The 15,115-nt window shown below is 40.7% G+C and overlaps 1 protein-coding gene across 2 annotated transcripts in view; it reads left to right on the top strand.

The window, feature by feature from the left end:
• commd10 (COMM domain containing 10) overlaps positions 1–15,115 on the top strand; it is a 46,080-nt gene that overhangs the window by 1,667 nt on the left and 29,298 nt on the right. Inside the window, exons 3-5 of one of the 2 annotated variants that reach the window (XM_088306302.1) lie at positions 15–125; positions 2,185–2,304; positions 5,310–5,420. In XM_088306302.1, coding sequence (XP_088162428.1) covers positions 15–125; positions 2,185–2,304; positions 5,310–5,420 — 342 coding nt within the window. Of the gene's footprint in view, positions 1–14; positions 126–2,148; positions 2,305–5,309; positions 5,421–15,115 lie in introns of both variants that reach the window. The other variant, XM_088306292.1, reaches the window with a different exon arrangement.

Here is a 15,115-nt window from a genome sequence, read left to right as displayed (position 1 = left end):
GCTTTTCTTTGCAGGGAGAACGAACATTTAGCGATGAGGAGGAGCAAAAGCTTCAAATGGCTCTTTTGCTGGACAAGCAGCCTCTCAACTTAGTCCTTGAAACGTCCGCTTTTATTCTCGAGCAGGTGAGGCGTGTTCATGTGACATCTGTTCACCATATTAGTGATAATTAATTGTTGGAATTAGGGCTGGGCGATATGACCTAAAATCAATATTGCGATAAATTGGGCAATTTTACCTCGGTAACGATAAATGCGCGATAAATTCCCCCTGAGGACCAAAATCAAAATAAATGCAGGAAATGCATATTAACTGCTTTTTTTTTATTGACCAACTGGTTCACATTACTTTCAATGAAAAATAAAAGTACAAAAATCATTTGAATAAACATTCAAAATAGCTTGCTTTGCATGACTGGACCAATGTCACAAAGAACAGGAGAAAAAGGGTTCATCTCACAAAATCTTTTTCTGCAAATAGATTGTGCCGAGATGCTGTAATGCCATTTGCAAAGGCCTAGATTTGTGTGAAGGTCTCTTGTAAACAATATAAATAATGCCATGTGCAAAGGAGCTAGTGTGGTCGGCAAATAAAATGCTAAATGAAATGGGAAAAAAGTCAATGCAAATAAACAAATGTGCATCATCGGGAAAATGTACCGTCTCGAGTACTTTGGTGCGCGGTCGCCACTTGTCGTCTATCTAATGCACATTCAGGCTCAAACAGGGATCCATGTTGCGACTCGACCACAAGTCGGATGTGGATGCAAAATGCTTGACATGTCTCCGCTCCCGTCCCGATGTTGTCCATATCGGGAAGTGCTGTTTGCGGCAAATATTTTCGTACCTCTTGTCGGCTACGTTCATGAGGCGTTTCAATCCTGTGCGCTCCACTGTAACGAGAGGAGCTATATGTTTAGCTCTGTGCTAGGCTATCGCGTCCACCACTGAGACGTTGTCTCGTATGGTGTCGCCTCCGTTAATGGGCTGTTGTCACTTGTCCAACCTTGCTTCTCACGTTGAACTTTTATCACAAGCTCCACGTCAACAGCATGGTTGTGTTGCGGGTGGTGAAAAAGAAAAGGTTGGACGCGCTGTTTTGGTGCTTACGACGCACTTTGTAGTTCATGTTCTTTTGCTCAAACATCGTCTTTGTGGAACCCAAAACATTTCCAAACGACAGATGTCGAATTTCTTTTCGGGACAAGCGCGACAGGAACAATTTCAACTAACGTTACTTTCTCTGCAGCCGTGTCAGCCGCTTCAGGATTTGAATCGCCAGCTACGAACTCATCTTCTGTTTACATTCTTCTACAGCGCATGAGTCACGTGACTACATGCGCTCTAGCCGTCTTAAAGAGGCATGAACATCGCCGCAGACAGAAAAGACTTCTTTTTCTTTTTTTTTTTAGACACCGAATTTATGGGCAAAATGATGTCGGTCATTCTAATACATTTCGGTGACGGTAAATTTTCGGTTTATCGCCCAGCCCTAGTTGGAATATGTATTTGTATTTTAATGAAGACAAAATTGACTCCTTAATATTACACTTGCCAAAAGTCATGCAGTAATTAAACAAAAATGAAAAGATTTAAAAGCTTTTTTCATTGAATGAATTGAATGGCCATAGTACTGCTGTTTCTGCTGAGCCCACCTTGGCGAAGTGTAAGAGACAGACAAACGGATGGATATACAGTGCTATTAATTGAGACGTCTCAACTCTTCCCAGCTCATCAATATATCATATTATTTGTTCCTCGCAGAGAATAAAGAATATTTGACTTAATAGTAAGTTGCGACACTTATATTTCAAGGCATCACTGCATTTTTAAATGTGATTAATACAATACAACTTTATTTGTATAGCGCATTTCACAACAGCTGGAGCTGTAACAAAGCGTTTTCCATATGGTGAAAGTTTGATGTTATGTCATGGCCAGCCAATTAAAGACTCTAAATTGATCTTTGGTTTGAATATGAATGTCAATGCTTGTAATAATTGGTCACAAGTGAAAAGTTGCCCATGTTCATAGAGTTTTAAATAATTTTGCCGATGAGTGTTACTTTCTCATTTGTCCAGCTGGGTTCACTGTTGCACAGTAGGTGTGACTTGAGTCGGTCTCACCCATCTTTGAATCCTTCATTTAGGCGGTGTACCATAACGTGAAGCCGTCCTCTTTGCAGCAGCAGCTTCAGGGGATCAGCATGAATGCCGACAAGGCCGAAGCGTTCTCTCAAGTGTGGTCCACCTCTGGCCCCGAGCTGGTGGACCGACTAAAGCGCAATATCTTTGCCCCCAAGAAGGTAAGATCCATTGCAACTTCAGTTTTTGACCCGAGAAAAGTGTTGGTAAATGTATCAGAGACATTTTACCCACATTTCTTTCCGAAAACCACAGACAACCTAAATACCTGGAGCATTTTTTGATTCAACTGGGAATAGCACCAGTGATTGATTTGGCGTTCTTTGCATTTCTTCTTGATTATCCCCTATAATCCTAATAAATTATGAATAATAAAGTAGACACAGTGTTGATTAATTCTCACCCAGAGATTGTTTATTTGTCATAGTACATCATCACAATTACACAACATAAATGCATACTTTTGCATTATTATAGTAACAATATTAATTGGTGCACAAATATTAGAACATAGGCCACTATTTGAGGAATCGTCTTTTCTGCCCACTAACATGTTGAGAATATTTAGTGCTATCCAAACAAAAGTTGTCACTTTGGTTGACACATTTGTATATTAATGTTACATTACATAAATTATATTTAGGTTTTTAGTCACCTTATTTCTTTTCAATATGTCTTGGATTTTATATTAGGGCTGGAACTAACCATTATTCTAATTATCGATGAATCTCTTGATTATTATGTCGAATAATCGATGGATCATAATTATTTGAAATTGACCCTAGTGTAGAAATTGCTCAAACATAAATTACTTCAATTCCTGGTTTTACCTGTGATATGTCAGACAGTTGGCAAAATTTGTTGATCATTGTTTTCTGAAGTAAAAGTAAACGTTGTATTGTGATTCAACACAAATACAATGAGTCTACTTTCATGGAGAACTTCAGAAATCAAAATATTTACTGTTGAAAAGCTGAAATTGGGTTTGGACAATTTTTAATTAAAAATGATATTGAAACGATTAATTGATTACGAAAACATTTCGATTCATTTGATAATTGATTAGTTCTTGATTAATTGCTGCACCTCTATTTATGATGATGATTATTATTATATAACAATTATTATTATTATTATTATCATCATAATACATTCTTCTCGACATCTAACTTATTCTTATTCTCATCCTTGGCTGCAAAGCGCAGTTTGAGGCGTGAAGCCACATTTTTTTTTTTTTTTTGAAAAAACAAAGTTCAAGTTGGCTTTTGATAGGCTCCAGCTCATCCTCCACCCTAATGAGGAAAACTGCGATAGAAAATGGGTAGATGGATATGGATATTGACAGACAAAATATGGACAGCGTTACACTTCATCCATAGTCATCTACTGTATTGCTTTCATCCACATTGCACTTAGCCCATTGCCCAGCAAGGTGCACCTCATCAAAACCGTGTTGTTTATAATAACTGCGAGTATTCTCAGCCTGTTAAAAATGTCGCATACATTCTTTTTAAAAGCCACTCATGTGCAACCTTGACACTTTCTACAACGCTAATGAATCAAGATTTAAGTGAAAATAAAGTGGCAGAAGTTGTGACGGGGCTGTTGTCATTCAGCCGTCTTAGCTGCTTGTGTTTTCACACGTCCGTTCCTTCCTCCCTGATGAATTTGATTCATCAGCCAGTCGAGACGCTAGGTGTCCTGTTCCTGCCATGACGACCAGCCAAGTCACACCGGAGGTGACAGATGATTTTGTTGATATAAATGGCCACTCTTCTGCAGTAGTTATTAATGGTTTTCATTCATGCCCAACCTCCCTCAAGGATTACTTTAGAAGTTAGAGTGTTGTTGTTTTTTTAAGAGTTATGGGGGGATTTTGATGTGGTGTACATACTAAACATAAGAAAGAGAAGTCGTACAATGGTCAGAGAGTGCATCGACACAGGCAGAAGTTCAGCACTTGCAAAAACATCCAACGTACCTGTAGTGCAGCAAATTAAAATACACTCTTTTTTCTCAATCATTGATTAAGGATTAATCATCCAGTTGTTATTGTCACTGCCTCATTTCTAATGACTTGTAACAGTTTATTAAGCCTTAAGCGAAACATATTGTGGAAAAGTGATTTTTTTTTTTATTTGTACTAATTACTTGTGTACTAATAGTTGGGTCTTTGGAGCACCTTCTAGCCATCAAGTGAAATGACAGAGTAATTTTTTTTTTAGCTGCCTATTTCAGAATTTATATGCAAGCCGTTAAATTAGCAAATAGTTAAATAGTTTAGTTTGCAATGAGTGAGTAATTTGCAGTCTGGATGCAAAGGTGTGATCATCTCCTATTCCGGAGGGAGTCTCAGAATCTCCAGAACTTTATAAAGTCACTAATATATTATTACCTTACTCTCGGTGCAATTGCCTTTCTTATGTTAGTGGATGCGGGTCGCCTTGTTGGAATACAGATCCTTCTCTCATTTCAATTAATTACATTTATTTTGAAACTGACCTAAGGATCTTGATACAGCTTGTCTACATCACTCAACGCAAATGTGGATTTTGTTCCCGGTGTGAATAATGTGTGGACCGCACCTCTTTCGCACCTCGTGCCAGTCCTGTGATGCTGCACAAGCATCCAGAACCAATAAGTCACACATAGTTTATCACGAGGACCTCTCACTGCATCATAAACTGCTTAACTGCGATGCCTTGACTCAATCCTGTGGATCTAGCGCGGCGTTGTGTGAGGAGTGAGGCGGAGAGGGAGATTGGGAACATTGATCTTAAACCCACAAGGCCCAATTTGAATTACAATTTATGTCAGTGCAGAAGCGACATTTTACGCTTTTATATTCGTGAGTGTTGGTTGGTTAAAGAAATCTGAAGGATTAAAAAATATTGTCCCTTTAAATGATTCTAATGGTATGGGCAGATTAAAATGATTCAGCTAAGTCATTAAATTAATTCAACTCAATTAGTTTATGGTCTAAAGAAAAGCATGATCCCTTTTCACAAGTTTTGCCATCAAGGCAGGAGTTCTGAACATTCATCAAGCGGGAGAGCTACACAATGTTCTTCTGGCTGACGTTTTTGAAAAATGTGTGTATTTCTTTCCATTTGTTTTTTTTTTCTCCATCTGAAAACAAGTGCACCCTGTGTTTTTGTTTTTCCAGTTGGATTTTGTCAGCTGGCAGTTGAACCTGCAGATGGCCCAGTCCAGTCAGGCCAGACTCAAGTCTCCCAGTGCTGTGCTCCAACTGGGCCTCCACAATGAAGATTCTCAGGTGGGAAAGCACACTCAAGTTCCACGCAATTAGACAACGTCATCCATCACTTTCCATTATCCCTCCACTTCTCCCAACCGCCACCCCTACTTGGCTAATAGATGTTAATCCCGCTGGTGTTTGTTTTGCACCAGAGGTAGATAGACATCTGGTTCCAGAGTAACCGTGTGTAAAGTTCAGAGGTCGGGGCGCTTGTTATCTGAAACCTCCACGGTCACCTGTGTCAAATAGTGCTGAAATAGAGGCTTGTATTTATTTAGAACTGTTAATGTGTTTTATTTGTCCTATAGTTTGTAATTTCTAATGTGCAACTATGCAGCAATAGGCTGAGAGCTCAGCCTTCTATCCTTCTGGATTGTGAGGCAGACAAGCTAAGGATTCAGCATGACCATACCGTGCTGCTCATACATTCTTTTTTAAGTCAACATCATTTTTTTTTGTACTTGTAGCAAGACTTCATTTCTTGTATTTTAGTACATTGCCATGAGTCTTGATTTACACAATTGCAGAGAGTACCCATGTACCATCCTTCGTTTTTCTGTCTTAATGCATTTTTATTATTGTATATTGTTACACGGGCGGCATGGTGGACAACTAGTTAGCAAGATGGCCTCACAGTGCAGAGGTCGTGAGTTCGATTCCGGCTGTGTGGAGTTTGCATTTTCTCCCCGTGCCTGCATGGGTTTCCTCCGCATACTCCGGTTTTCTCCCACATTCCATCCCGCATGTTGCATGGTAGGTTGATTGGACACTCTAAATTGGCCCTAGTTGTGAGTGTGAGCGTGAGTGGTTGTTTGTCTTTGTGTGCCCTGCGATTGGCTGGCAACCAGTTCAAGGTGTACCCCGCCCACTGCCCCAAGACAGCTGGGATAGGCTCCAGCACACCAGTGAGTCTTATGAGGAAAAGCGACTCAGATAATGGATGGATGGATATTTCTACACTTTTCTTTTTTTTTTTTTTTTTTTAAATTGTCTTCAACTTCATGTATAGTATTCCATAATGCGGCCAAAGTTTGGTAATGGCTTGTAGCTGAAATCATTTCACCCTTTAACTGTTTTTAGTGACACACGCAAACACACACACAGACACACAAAATAATTTTTTTTTTTTATCAGTCCCTTTAAGGCATTTTGTGCCGTTTTCTAAAGCAATTTAGTTCGCCGGACTATCTTGTTTCAGCTTACTAGTCAAGTGTCTCTTCCTCCCTTATCTTCCCATAGAGAATGCCTTCTCAGATTAACCACAGAATTTAGTAGGCTATCTTCAAATTCGGGCCTATCGGCGCATGATACGGGGAAAAAAAAATATAGGTTTTTCATTCTCTTTGTGGATGCGAGAGAAGCAGGATTTTACATTTAGTGAGGCTCCCTTTTTTTGTGTTTAACAGTGTTTACTTGAGGCTAGTAAGGAAAGCATTAATTTATTTAAATCCACTTACACAACTCCCCTTGTGGGAGGAGATAGCTGGGGGCTCAAAAACTGCTCGTTTAAAGTGAAGAGGGATCAACAAAAGAAAAAAAAAATCACCAGTTGAGATTTTCCTTCTTGCTTCTGCAGAGGGCGCTGTTGTCTCACAGTTGCTAAAGCACGCTGGTACTAGGTACTATTAAATTGTGTTTTTTAATTCTTTCTTGAGGAGCAGTTTACTATGTCCGCTATGTTTTGTGTAGTATACACTAATTGAACTCTCTGCTATCTGCAATAAAGTGAAGACTGCAAAACGAGAGGAAGTGGATATAAAATAGTACTTTAATAGGAGCTTTAACCCTGGCAGAGGTTGGAGAACATGGAGGAACAGCGCAGGGAAGACAAATAGGACAAGAGGGAGTAAAATAATGTCGGCCTGCGTGGTATCGATTGCTTGGTGCGGAGAAAGTTTGGAGGCTCTGCCATCTGACCAGTCTCTTGCTTCATTAGCGCACTCCCTGAGGAGTACGAGGAGGCGGAAGGGAGGAGGAGAAATGCCAGGTGCTTCACTTCTCCTTCACCAAACAGTACGAAACATCCAGTACAGCTGCAGATGTCGCACAGACTATTTGGGGAGATGATTTAAAGGACTCCCTTTCAGCATATGGGTAACCATTTTTAGCCTAAGGAATTGAGTGATGTCATCGTAAAAACATTTCTCGCAGTAACATTTTAATTTTCCCAACTTGCATACATGTATAAGTGCTAGTGTAATAGTGTTAATCAAAGATAATCACTGTCAGTATTCAACGGGATAGGATCTTTCATATATAAAAGCACTAAATGTGTAATAAAAACAATAAATAAATACTTGCGCCCAATACTTGGCACCTGTAGCATTGAAGCTTGACTTGTTATTTTGACGCAAAAGAAAAAGCCAGTCAAGTTGCCTGGCAATGGAGAAGAATAAGAAAACCACGTAGACATGCAGGGGAAAGATCACCATGCAGTTAAAAAATGACAAACGATGGAAAGCAAAGTGAAATATGGTGGAGGTTTTGTGTGGGCTTCTTTTGCATTTCCCTGTGGACGTGACGTTGTAAGTCAAAGGCAGCAGTGAATTCTAATACAAACCCTTGCTAACAATGGCTGTGGGGGACTTTTTCCATTTGTCAAAACAAATCCATCAAGAATCTGTCTCTATACGTGCCTTGCAACCCAAATCTGCAATAGATGTGCTGCGAAGAACCACAAAGTGCCCACTGTCTGGTTGGTAGTGTGTGTGTATGTATACTTTCCGCTTTATGTCACTGTATTGCGCTTGAATGAGACTTACGTTCTCTAGCTGAAAAAAAAAAACACACAAAAGCAATGCAAAGCAAAGGATTAAGACAGGGTAAAAACAAAACATGTAAACAAAATGATTGTTTTTCTATGTGTAGGTGTTTGCTTTGTGCTGTACTGTGATCCACTAAATATTTTTTGGAGCACAACTTTAAGAAAAAAAAATGCCGATTTTTAATGGTAATTTATTTTTATTTTGATGCTATACTCCCGCAACATTGAAATCCGTGGCCCAAAATGCATTGCAATTTAGCCCCGCCCATCTGCTTCAGAATTCCCTCGTCGGAGTACTAGCCTCGGAATCTGGCCACTTCAAACCATGCCTGATTTTCACTCATGGCTCCCTGAGACTTTTTAGCGAGTTCTGTTATGATGGCCTTCCACCCGATTTCTGGTTGATTGGTGCAACAGGTGTCAGGGTTAGTGATAGATTGATTATCAACCGGGCCGATATTTGGCATTTTGTCGATTATCGGCATCTGCCTTTTTTTTGTTTTTTTTTTTTACTTGCAAGGCCGATAAATTAATTGCTGGTTTATTTTGGCTCTCTGCTTCACACATGTCTCTCTCTCTTTCTGCTGTGCTCGTGACCCCTTCCTGAAGAAGCAGATTGGCCCGCTCACAGCACTATCTGATTGGTTCCTTGTAGCACCCAATCAGCAATAAGCTGCCTGTTTGCTTTTTCACCTTGAGTCACACGCACTACGGTAGAGTAGAGGTCCCACGAGCATAGGAAGGAATGGAAAGAGACTTTGCCGAATTTTAATAAATGTCTGTCTTCTACAACTCACAACAATTAGAAAACGTTTAACCATAGTAAACTTTAAAGACATGCAACGGAGCCTGGGAGCTCTGTGCACTTTTTGTTCGACTTTTAAAACTAAGTTGTCTATTTTCTAAGATCTAAAAAAGCTTTAATATGTTGTAAATCACTTAAGTTGTTTAATAAATATGTGCTGAAAAGCATTTTGCAAAATTTTTACAATATCTTAACCCTTTTGTTGCGACTGGGTGAGTTTTGGAGAGGGTGGCGTTTGTGTTCTTGATCACTAGAAGGACGCACATGTTTGCAAAAGCTGGTGAGTTTTTTAGCAGGCTGACACCTCCGAAAAGCCAATTAAATTGTAAGACGAATAACTGTCAGATCCCCCCCAAGTCCTCTTTGCGATGTGAGCAATATTTTAAGTATGTTGAGTTGGCCTCTCTAAGGAGTACTTGACATGTTGAAATGTTTACCTTTCACTGCAAAAAAAAAAAAAAAGGAGTTCATGACACACAATGAAACTTTCAGCATGTGAAAGTTAGACAGGTGTCTCATTACTTCATTTTTCAAATCGTCCATTTAAAAAGATGCATGCGCACCTGGCTTTTGAAAGCAACGGGAGATGACTTAGTTCAATTCATGCTCAACACACACATATTAATTTAATGCCTCAAGTGCCCCTGCGGCTTCCCTTAATGGCTCTCTCCCTTTATCACGGTAGCGCGAGTCAACGCTTCACCAAATGACTAATCGAAACTACTGTGCTAATGTAGCCGTCACACGCTACCTTAGACTTCAAATAATGTCTTTGGTTTGGCGACAGAGCAAATCATTTATTTTCTCCGATTGTAACCTATCACCCGATGGATGCTATGTGCCAGTTAACCAGCAGGTGCATCTTCTGACCTCAAATGAACATCTCCTTACGTTTCAACCACGACTCCCATTAGTTGCGTCTTCAAGTGGTTGACAGGTAACGAGAGATGTGACAAGTTGGGTCCAACCATTCTTGTATGGGGGAGAATCTGGGTTTTTTTTAAATAATGAAATTGAATAATCTACTGAATAGAAATGTTGTTTTCTGAACTTCTATTATCCTGAAACATTTGATTAATTCAATAATTATTTTTGAAGGATTTTTGCAGGTTTGTTTGTTTTATTTAAAATCTCGCATACCCCCTGGAGTTCCTCCAAGTACCCCAAGGTTGAGAACCACTGTTCTAGAGCATCATTTGCAGTCAAATAGCAAAGTGTTGTCATCCATGTTTAGTACTTTAACATCGGTGTTTTAGTAGTATCAGAGCATTTTATTTGCGTCTGGAGTAGGTGGCGTTCATTACCATTTATTGTCGGATACCACCAAGGCGTTATCGTCGATGGCATGACCACGAACACACCTGGCATGCGCAGTGAATTTGGCACTAAAGCCGACCTCTACAGCGGTGTTTAAAGAGAGTGAAAGAGATTCTGTATGCAAGCAACATTACACAACAACATACACCATGTAAACCAAACCATTACGGACCTGAAGGCAAATGTAATCATTTTATTTCATGCGTATTTCTCCTACAGTATTTGTCAGCCTTCTTGTCCATGAAAAGAGCGCGTGCTGAACAAATGTGTACTTTTTAAAAATAATTCTTGAAATGAGCGCAAGCGTACAGTTACAGCAGTTAAATGTGCTCATTCATGGATTCTCTTTCTTGCAGATCAGAATTGATCTCTTTGACTCGTTCACATTCGTGTTATTCTTTCCCTTCAACTTCCTTTTTTTATTCAAGACTCAAAATAAATCATAAAACAGGTTTTTCTTTCCTGTGTTTCTGGTTTAGTCATGAGTGAACGCTCCCTTTAATCCTCCTTTTTTTTTTTTTGGTATGTCTTGTTTCAAAGTTGTGTGTCAAGTTGTCCCCAGCTGATATCTGAAGTATAAGCCCACCATTTTAAGTTTGAAGAATCCTGCTGTTTTTCTTTTTTTGGTATCAAAGCATCTGACATGAAAGACTCTTTTCTACTTGTAATTATTTTGCTTTCTTTTTTTGCCTCCTGCAATCAATAATGGATGCTTTTTGTTTGATATTAGACAACAAAACTTCTTCTTAGCACTTTGTCATGAGGACTGCAATTAACCAGCTCGTTTTGACTTGTGCGAGAGGGCTGATGTCATCACAGCCTCCCCGAGCATCCGCGCCTGCCTCACGTCTCTCTCATCAGGGTGGCGCAACTCGAAGCTTACGTAAAGCCAAGCTTCGGCACTTGCCATGTAGTCCCGCTAAACAAGGCTTCCCGAGGAGATCCGGGCTTTACTTTCTTATTCGTGGGATTACACGGCCCGATCAATATATCGGCGAACTGTGATGTCAATGCTGCCGCTTTGAAAATCCTTCGCACCACGCCGCCCACCAGCCGGCAGGGACAAAGGCTGCTTTGTTTTAACTTCTACTTGTCTTGCTCTACATGTCCCAAAATGCTTTGTTGCTTTGTGCGGCCATTTTTTTTTTTCCTCCCTCAAGGGTCTTTCCCCTCTCTGTCTCTTTCTCCATCGGTTTCCCACTGGTGATTTGTTTTTCCTCCTGTGGGATTTGGGATTCCATTCATCGGGAGCTCATTGTTGGGCTCTTATCCTCTCCAACGGATGGGCCCCGAGAGCAGAATTGGTCACTGTGGACTCCCTCTCGTCGCGCTCCTTGTCACCCAAGTCCTCGCTCTTTGCCATGCGATGATGTCATGGCTTCTCTTTACATGGGAGGGGGCACCCATTGATTCTCTCTCCCTATTATGTACCCTGTGTATCTCTCCCCTTCCATTCAGGCCCCTCTAACCTCCTCTCATGTTTTCTCCAGCCAATTTCCCTTTGCAGATTCCGTGGCCTCTGAAAAGGCGCCTCTGGGATTTGAGGATGTTTGGATGTTGTTTAGTACATCCACCGCACAACGCTTGACACCCACGTAGGAACGCCATCAGCCCGCAAAGCCAGCTCCATTTAAATCTCATTGATTTAACGTCTCTCTTAAATTTTCACTGCAGAGGTTTTTATATCCAGTGTTTTTTTTCTCCACCCACTTTGTCAAGTAATCATTAATCCCCTAAAAACGGGGTGTCGTTTTGCCGTAGCCGGTAGCGATGATAAGAGAGTGCTTAAGACTCCATTTTTTCGAATGTGAACATGTCGTCCCCCCCCCCCTTCTCTCTTCATTGACGTTTATTTTAGAGATGCAGCCTTGCTCTCGGCTGAACTATGCAGGGGTGAGAAATCTGGTGCAGCTGAAACAAGGCGCTCTGATTGCACAAGCATGGAGCCAACTCACAAATCAAATCCATTCATTCCAGTCAAAGGCTGATCGGCATATGCCGGCACAGGGAATAAAGGCTTTCTTACCCCCTAATGACACATATAAAATAATAGTGCAAATAAGTACAGCCAGATACATCTTAAGCCTAAGTAGACTTTTTCTATATAGTTCACGTGAGTCTTACATTGGGGAGAGGTCCTTCTTCTGAAAGACTCTGCACTTCATATTGATCAAATCAGGTGGTCATTTTAAACCGTGTGGGGGCAAGATAAAGGAATTGCTTGAGGGAACTCGTGGTCATTAAAGGGTGGAGTCATCAAAAATGCAGTATTGGATGGCAAGAGCCTTCCTCTCTGTGAATCAGCAAAATTGCCGTCATTGCCATCAACTCCTTTTTACGCTTTGATGGGTATTGAAATGTGTTTGTTGCATACCCATCCGACTTGACAACTTGTTTTCCCTCACTTCATGAATTATAACTACGGTGGCCCTGAAGGTAAAAATAATATCAGTTTCTCCGCTGCTTTTCCTCATTTGGGTCATAAGTGAGCTGGAGCTGACTTGGTACGAGAGGAGGGGAGCACCCTGACCCGCAGGGCACATTTAGGCAAACAGCCATTCACCTTCATATTCACACCTACGGTATGGTAATGACACTTAAACATAGAAGCATGTTTTCAGGGTGTGGGGGGAGTACCTGGAGGATGCAATCTTGAGCAAAGATGAGATTGGAGTTGTCTGTTGCAGGTTATGTTTCCGGTAGGTTTATTCTAATTTCATCCATCTTCAACAAAACAAATAAATAAATAAAACAAAACCATCATATAAATGCAGTGGCAGGCCGTGCATTTCACACATAGGCCTTCAGTGAAGTCCTACTCAGTCCGACTTGAATAAACCCCCCTCATATTGCCATCATTCATGACACTACAGCTGGACAAATAATATACCTTTCTGACTTACTCTCTACTGAGCGTTGGACTACTTTGACTCACGAGAGATTTCCTTTAATGGTCTGTCTTGAGAATGGCCTTGCAAGTACAAGTATGTGCAATCAAAAACACACTTTTTCCTCCTTCTGCCATTGTGGTTTAAAAAAAAAAAAAAAAAAAAGCAAGAATATGACTTAGATTTTCAAACGGTCGCCAGGTAAGAATATCTGGCTTGGCCCTTTCCTCTCACAAGTAATTATCCAATCACAGGACACGTTCGCACCTCCAACGTGAGGCTTGCGAGAAGGCTCACTGTAACACACTCTTAATGTGATTGGCTATTGCAACTGTCTATCAACTGTGAGAGCCCGTCGACACACACAACACAGAAGCCCACTAGGAAGAATCTGAAGGACGTGTTGCTGGCATTATGAAATCTGCCTGGCAACACGATCTAGCTGAATTTGGATTGGATAAAAATTCACCTAAAAATACAACATAATGTGAATAATAATTGATTATGTTAGGCCAGCAGAGAAGGCCTTGAAGGCTTTGACCACTCACGACTGTATAAACGACAACGACACCTTGTACTTTTATGAACAGTCAAAATGTCAATTTTTAATTTAAAATGGTGCCCCCCCCCAAAAAAATCATGACCTCGTTAGTCATGTTGCCTCATTTAAAAAACCTACAATAAAATCATCCGTCATCATTTTGTCAAGTAATGAAGATCTCAAGGGCAGACAAAATGGTGAAGAAATTAGAATGTGATGAAATGTCGCCATGTCTCTGGAGATTGCTCCTCCTCCTCCTCCTGCTTGTACCCTTAAATTCTTCCCACTCCTTTCTTATGTATGGGAGCGCCAGTGTCTACATACCTTGGGGGCATAGGCCGGCTGCCTTGGCGATGTTCTAGCTTTGCCTCATACTGGGAAAAAAACAGGCCTCAGTTTTCAATAGCAGCCGTTAGTCGTTGTGGGGCAGCGTCAATGTCTTTGCATGCACTCACATCGCAGTTGCCCATGACAGCCTTGCCCACTCCAACCATGTGCCAAGCCAATATATTTCAAATGCATACTGTTTCAAGATGCGAGCCTCGACTGAAGGTCTCGAGTGCCACTTATGTGAGAACCTGGCACACCGATTTGCTTGTTCGGGCTCGCGCTGCGAGTTGTTGGCGAGCTTTGGCCTTCTTGAAGACACTTGACTCACATTAATAAAATTAATGTTTGACACCGCTTTTTCCAGACTGCTTCAAAGTCACATTGTGGTGTTCTTAGGAACTTCTTCAAAGTTTTGGCAGATCCTGTCTGTTTTATCTGTCGCTATGGCTGAGAAATGGAATTTGGATAGCGCTATAATTGCGACCCACCAGGATACGTTGGAGTTAGTTGTAAATCTGCAACAGGATTTGACCATGTGTTTGGGTTCAATTTAGCACACCTATTTTGGCATTTCCATTGTAAAGCGTACCAAAATATCCAAACTGAATTGTCCTGTTTTTCAGTACCCTTTCTTTGGGATGCCTTTTGCAGTGGTATGCTCCGGTCCTTTCTTGATGGTTGGAGCAAAAGTTGCTGCATTCTGTTGAATGCTCAACAGAGAATGATCACATCAGTCTTACAATGGCGTTTGATGAATGGAGTGGGCAAAAAATGCTGTTAATATTCTATTGACACATTTGATTACTTGTCTCTATGCTACACTCGTCTACTGCTCTCTGAAGTACTTCTGCGATGTTCGCACAAGCGTGCATTTCACGGGTGTGGAGCACGTATGATTTGAGTTTCCAATCGCGGATTTATTTATTTAATTTCATATTTATTTTTACTTAATCATTAATTTAATCAATATATTTAATACAATTATTTGTTATATATCACTGAAGAGGGGAACTCTCCAATCTCGTTGTACACTGAGTACAATGACAATAAAGCGCATTCTGATGCTGA

The sequence above is a fragment of the Idiotropiscis lumnitzeri genome, chromosome 1, assembly GCF_059441095.1.
Source record: "Idiotropiscis lumnitzeri isolate Australia: NSW breed Sydney's pygmy pipehorse chromosome 1, RoL_Ilum_1.0, whole genome shotgun sequence".
In the NCBI taxonomy this organism is placed as follows: Eukaryota; Metazoa; Chordata; class Actinopteri; order Syngnathiformes; family Syngnathidae; genus Idiotropiscis; species Idiotropiscis lumnitzeri.
This window is presented reverse-complemented; position numbering and strand designations above follow the sequence as displayed.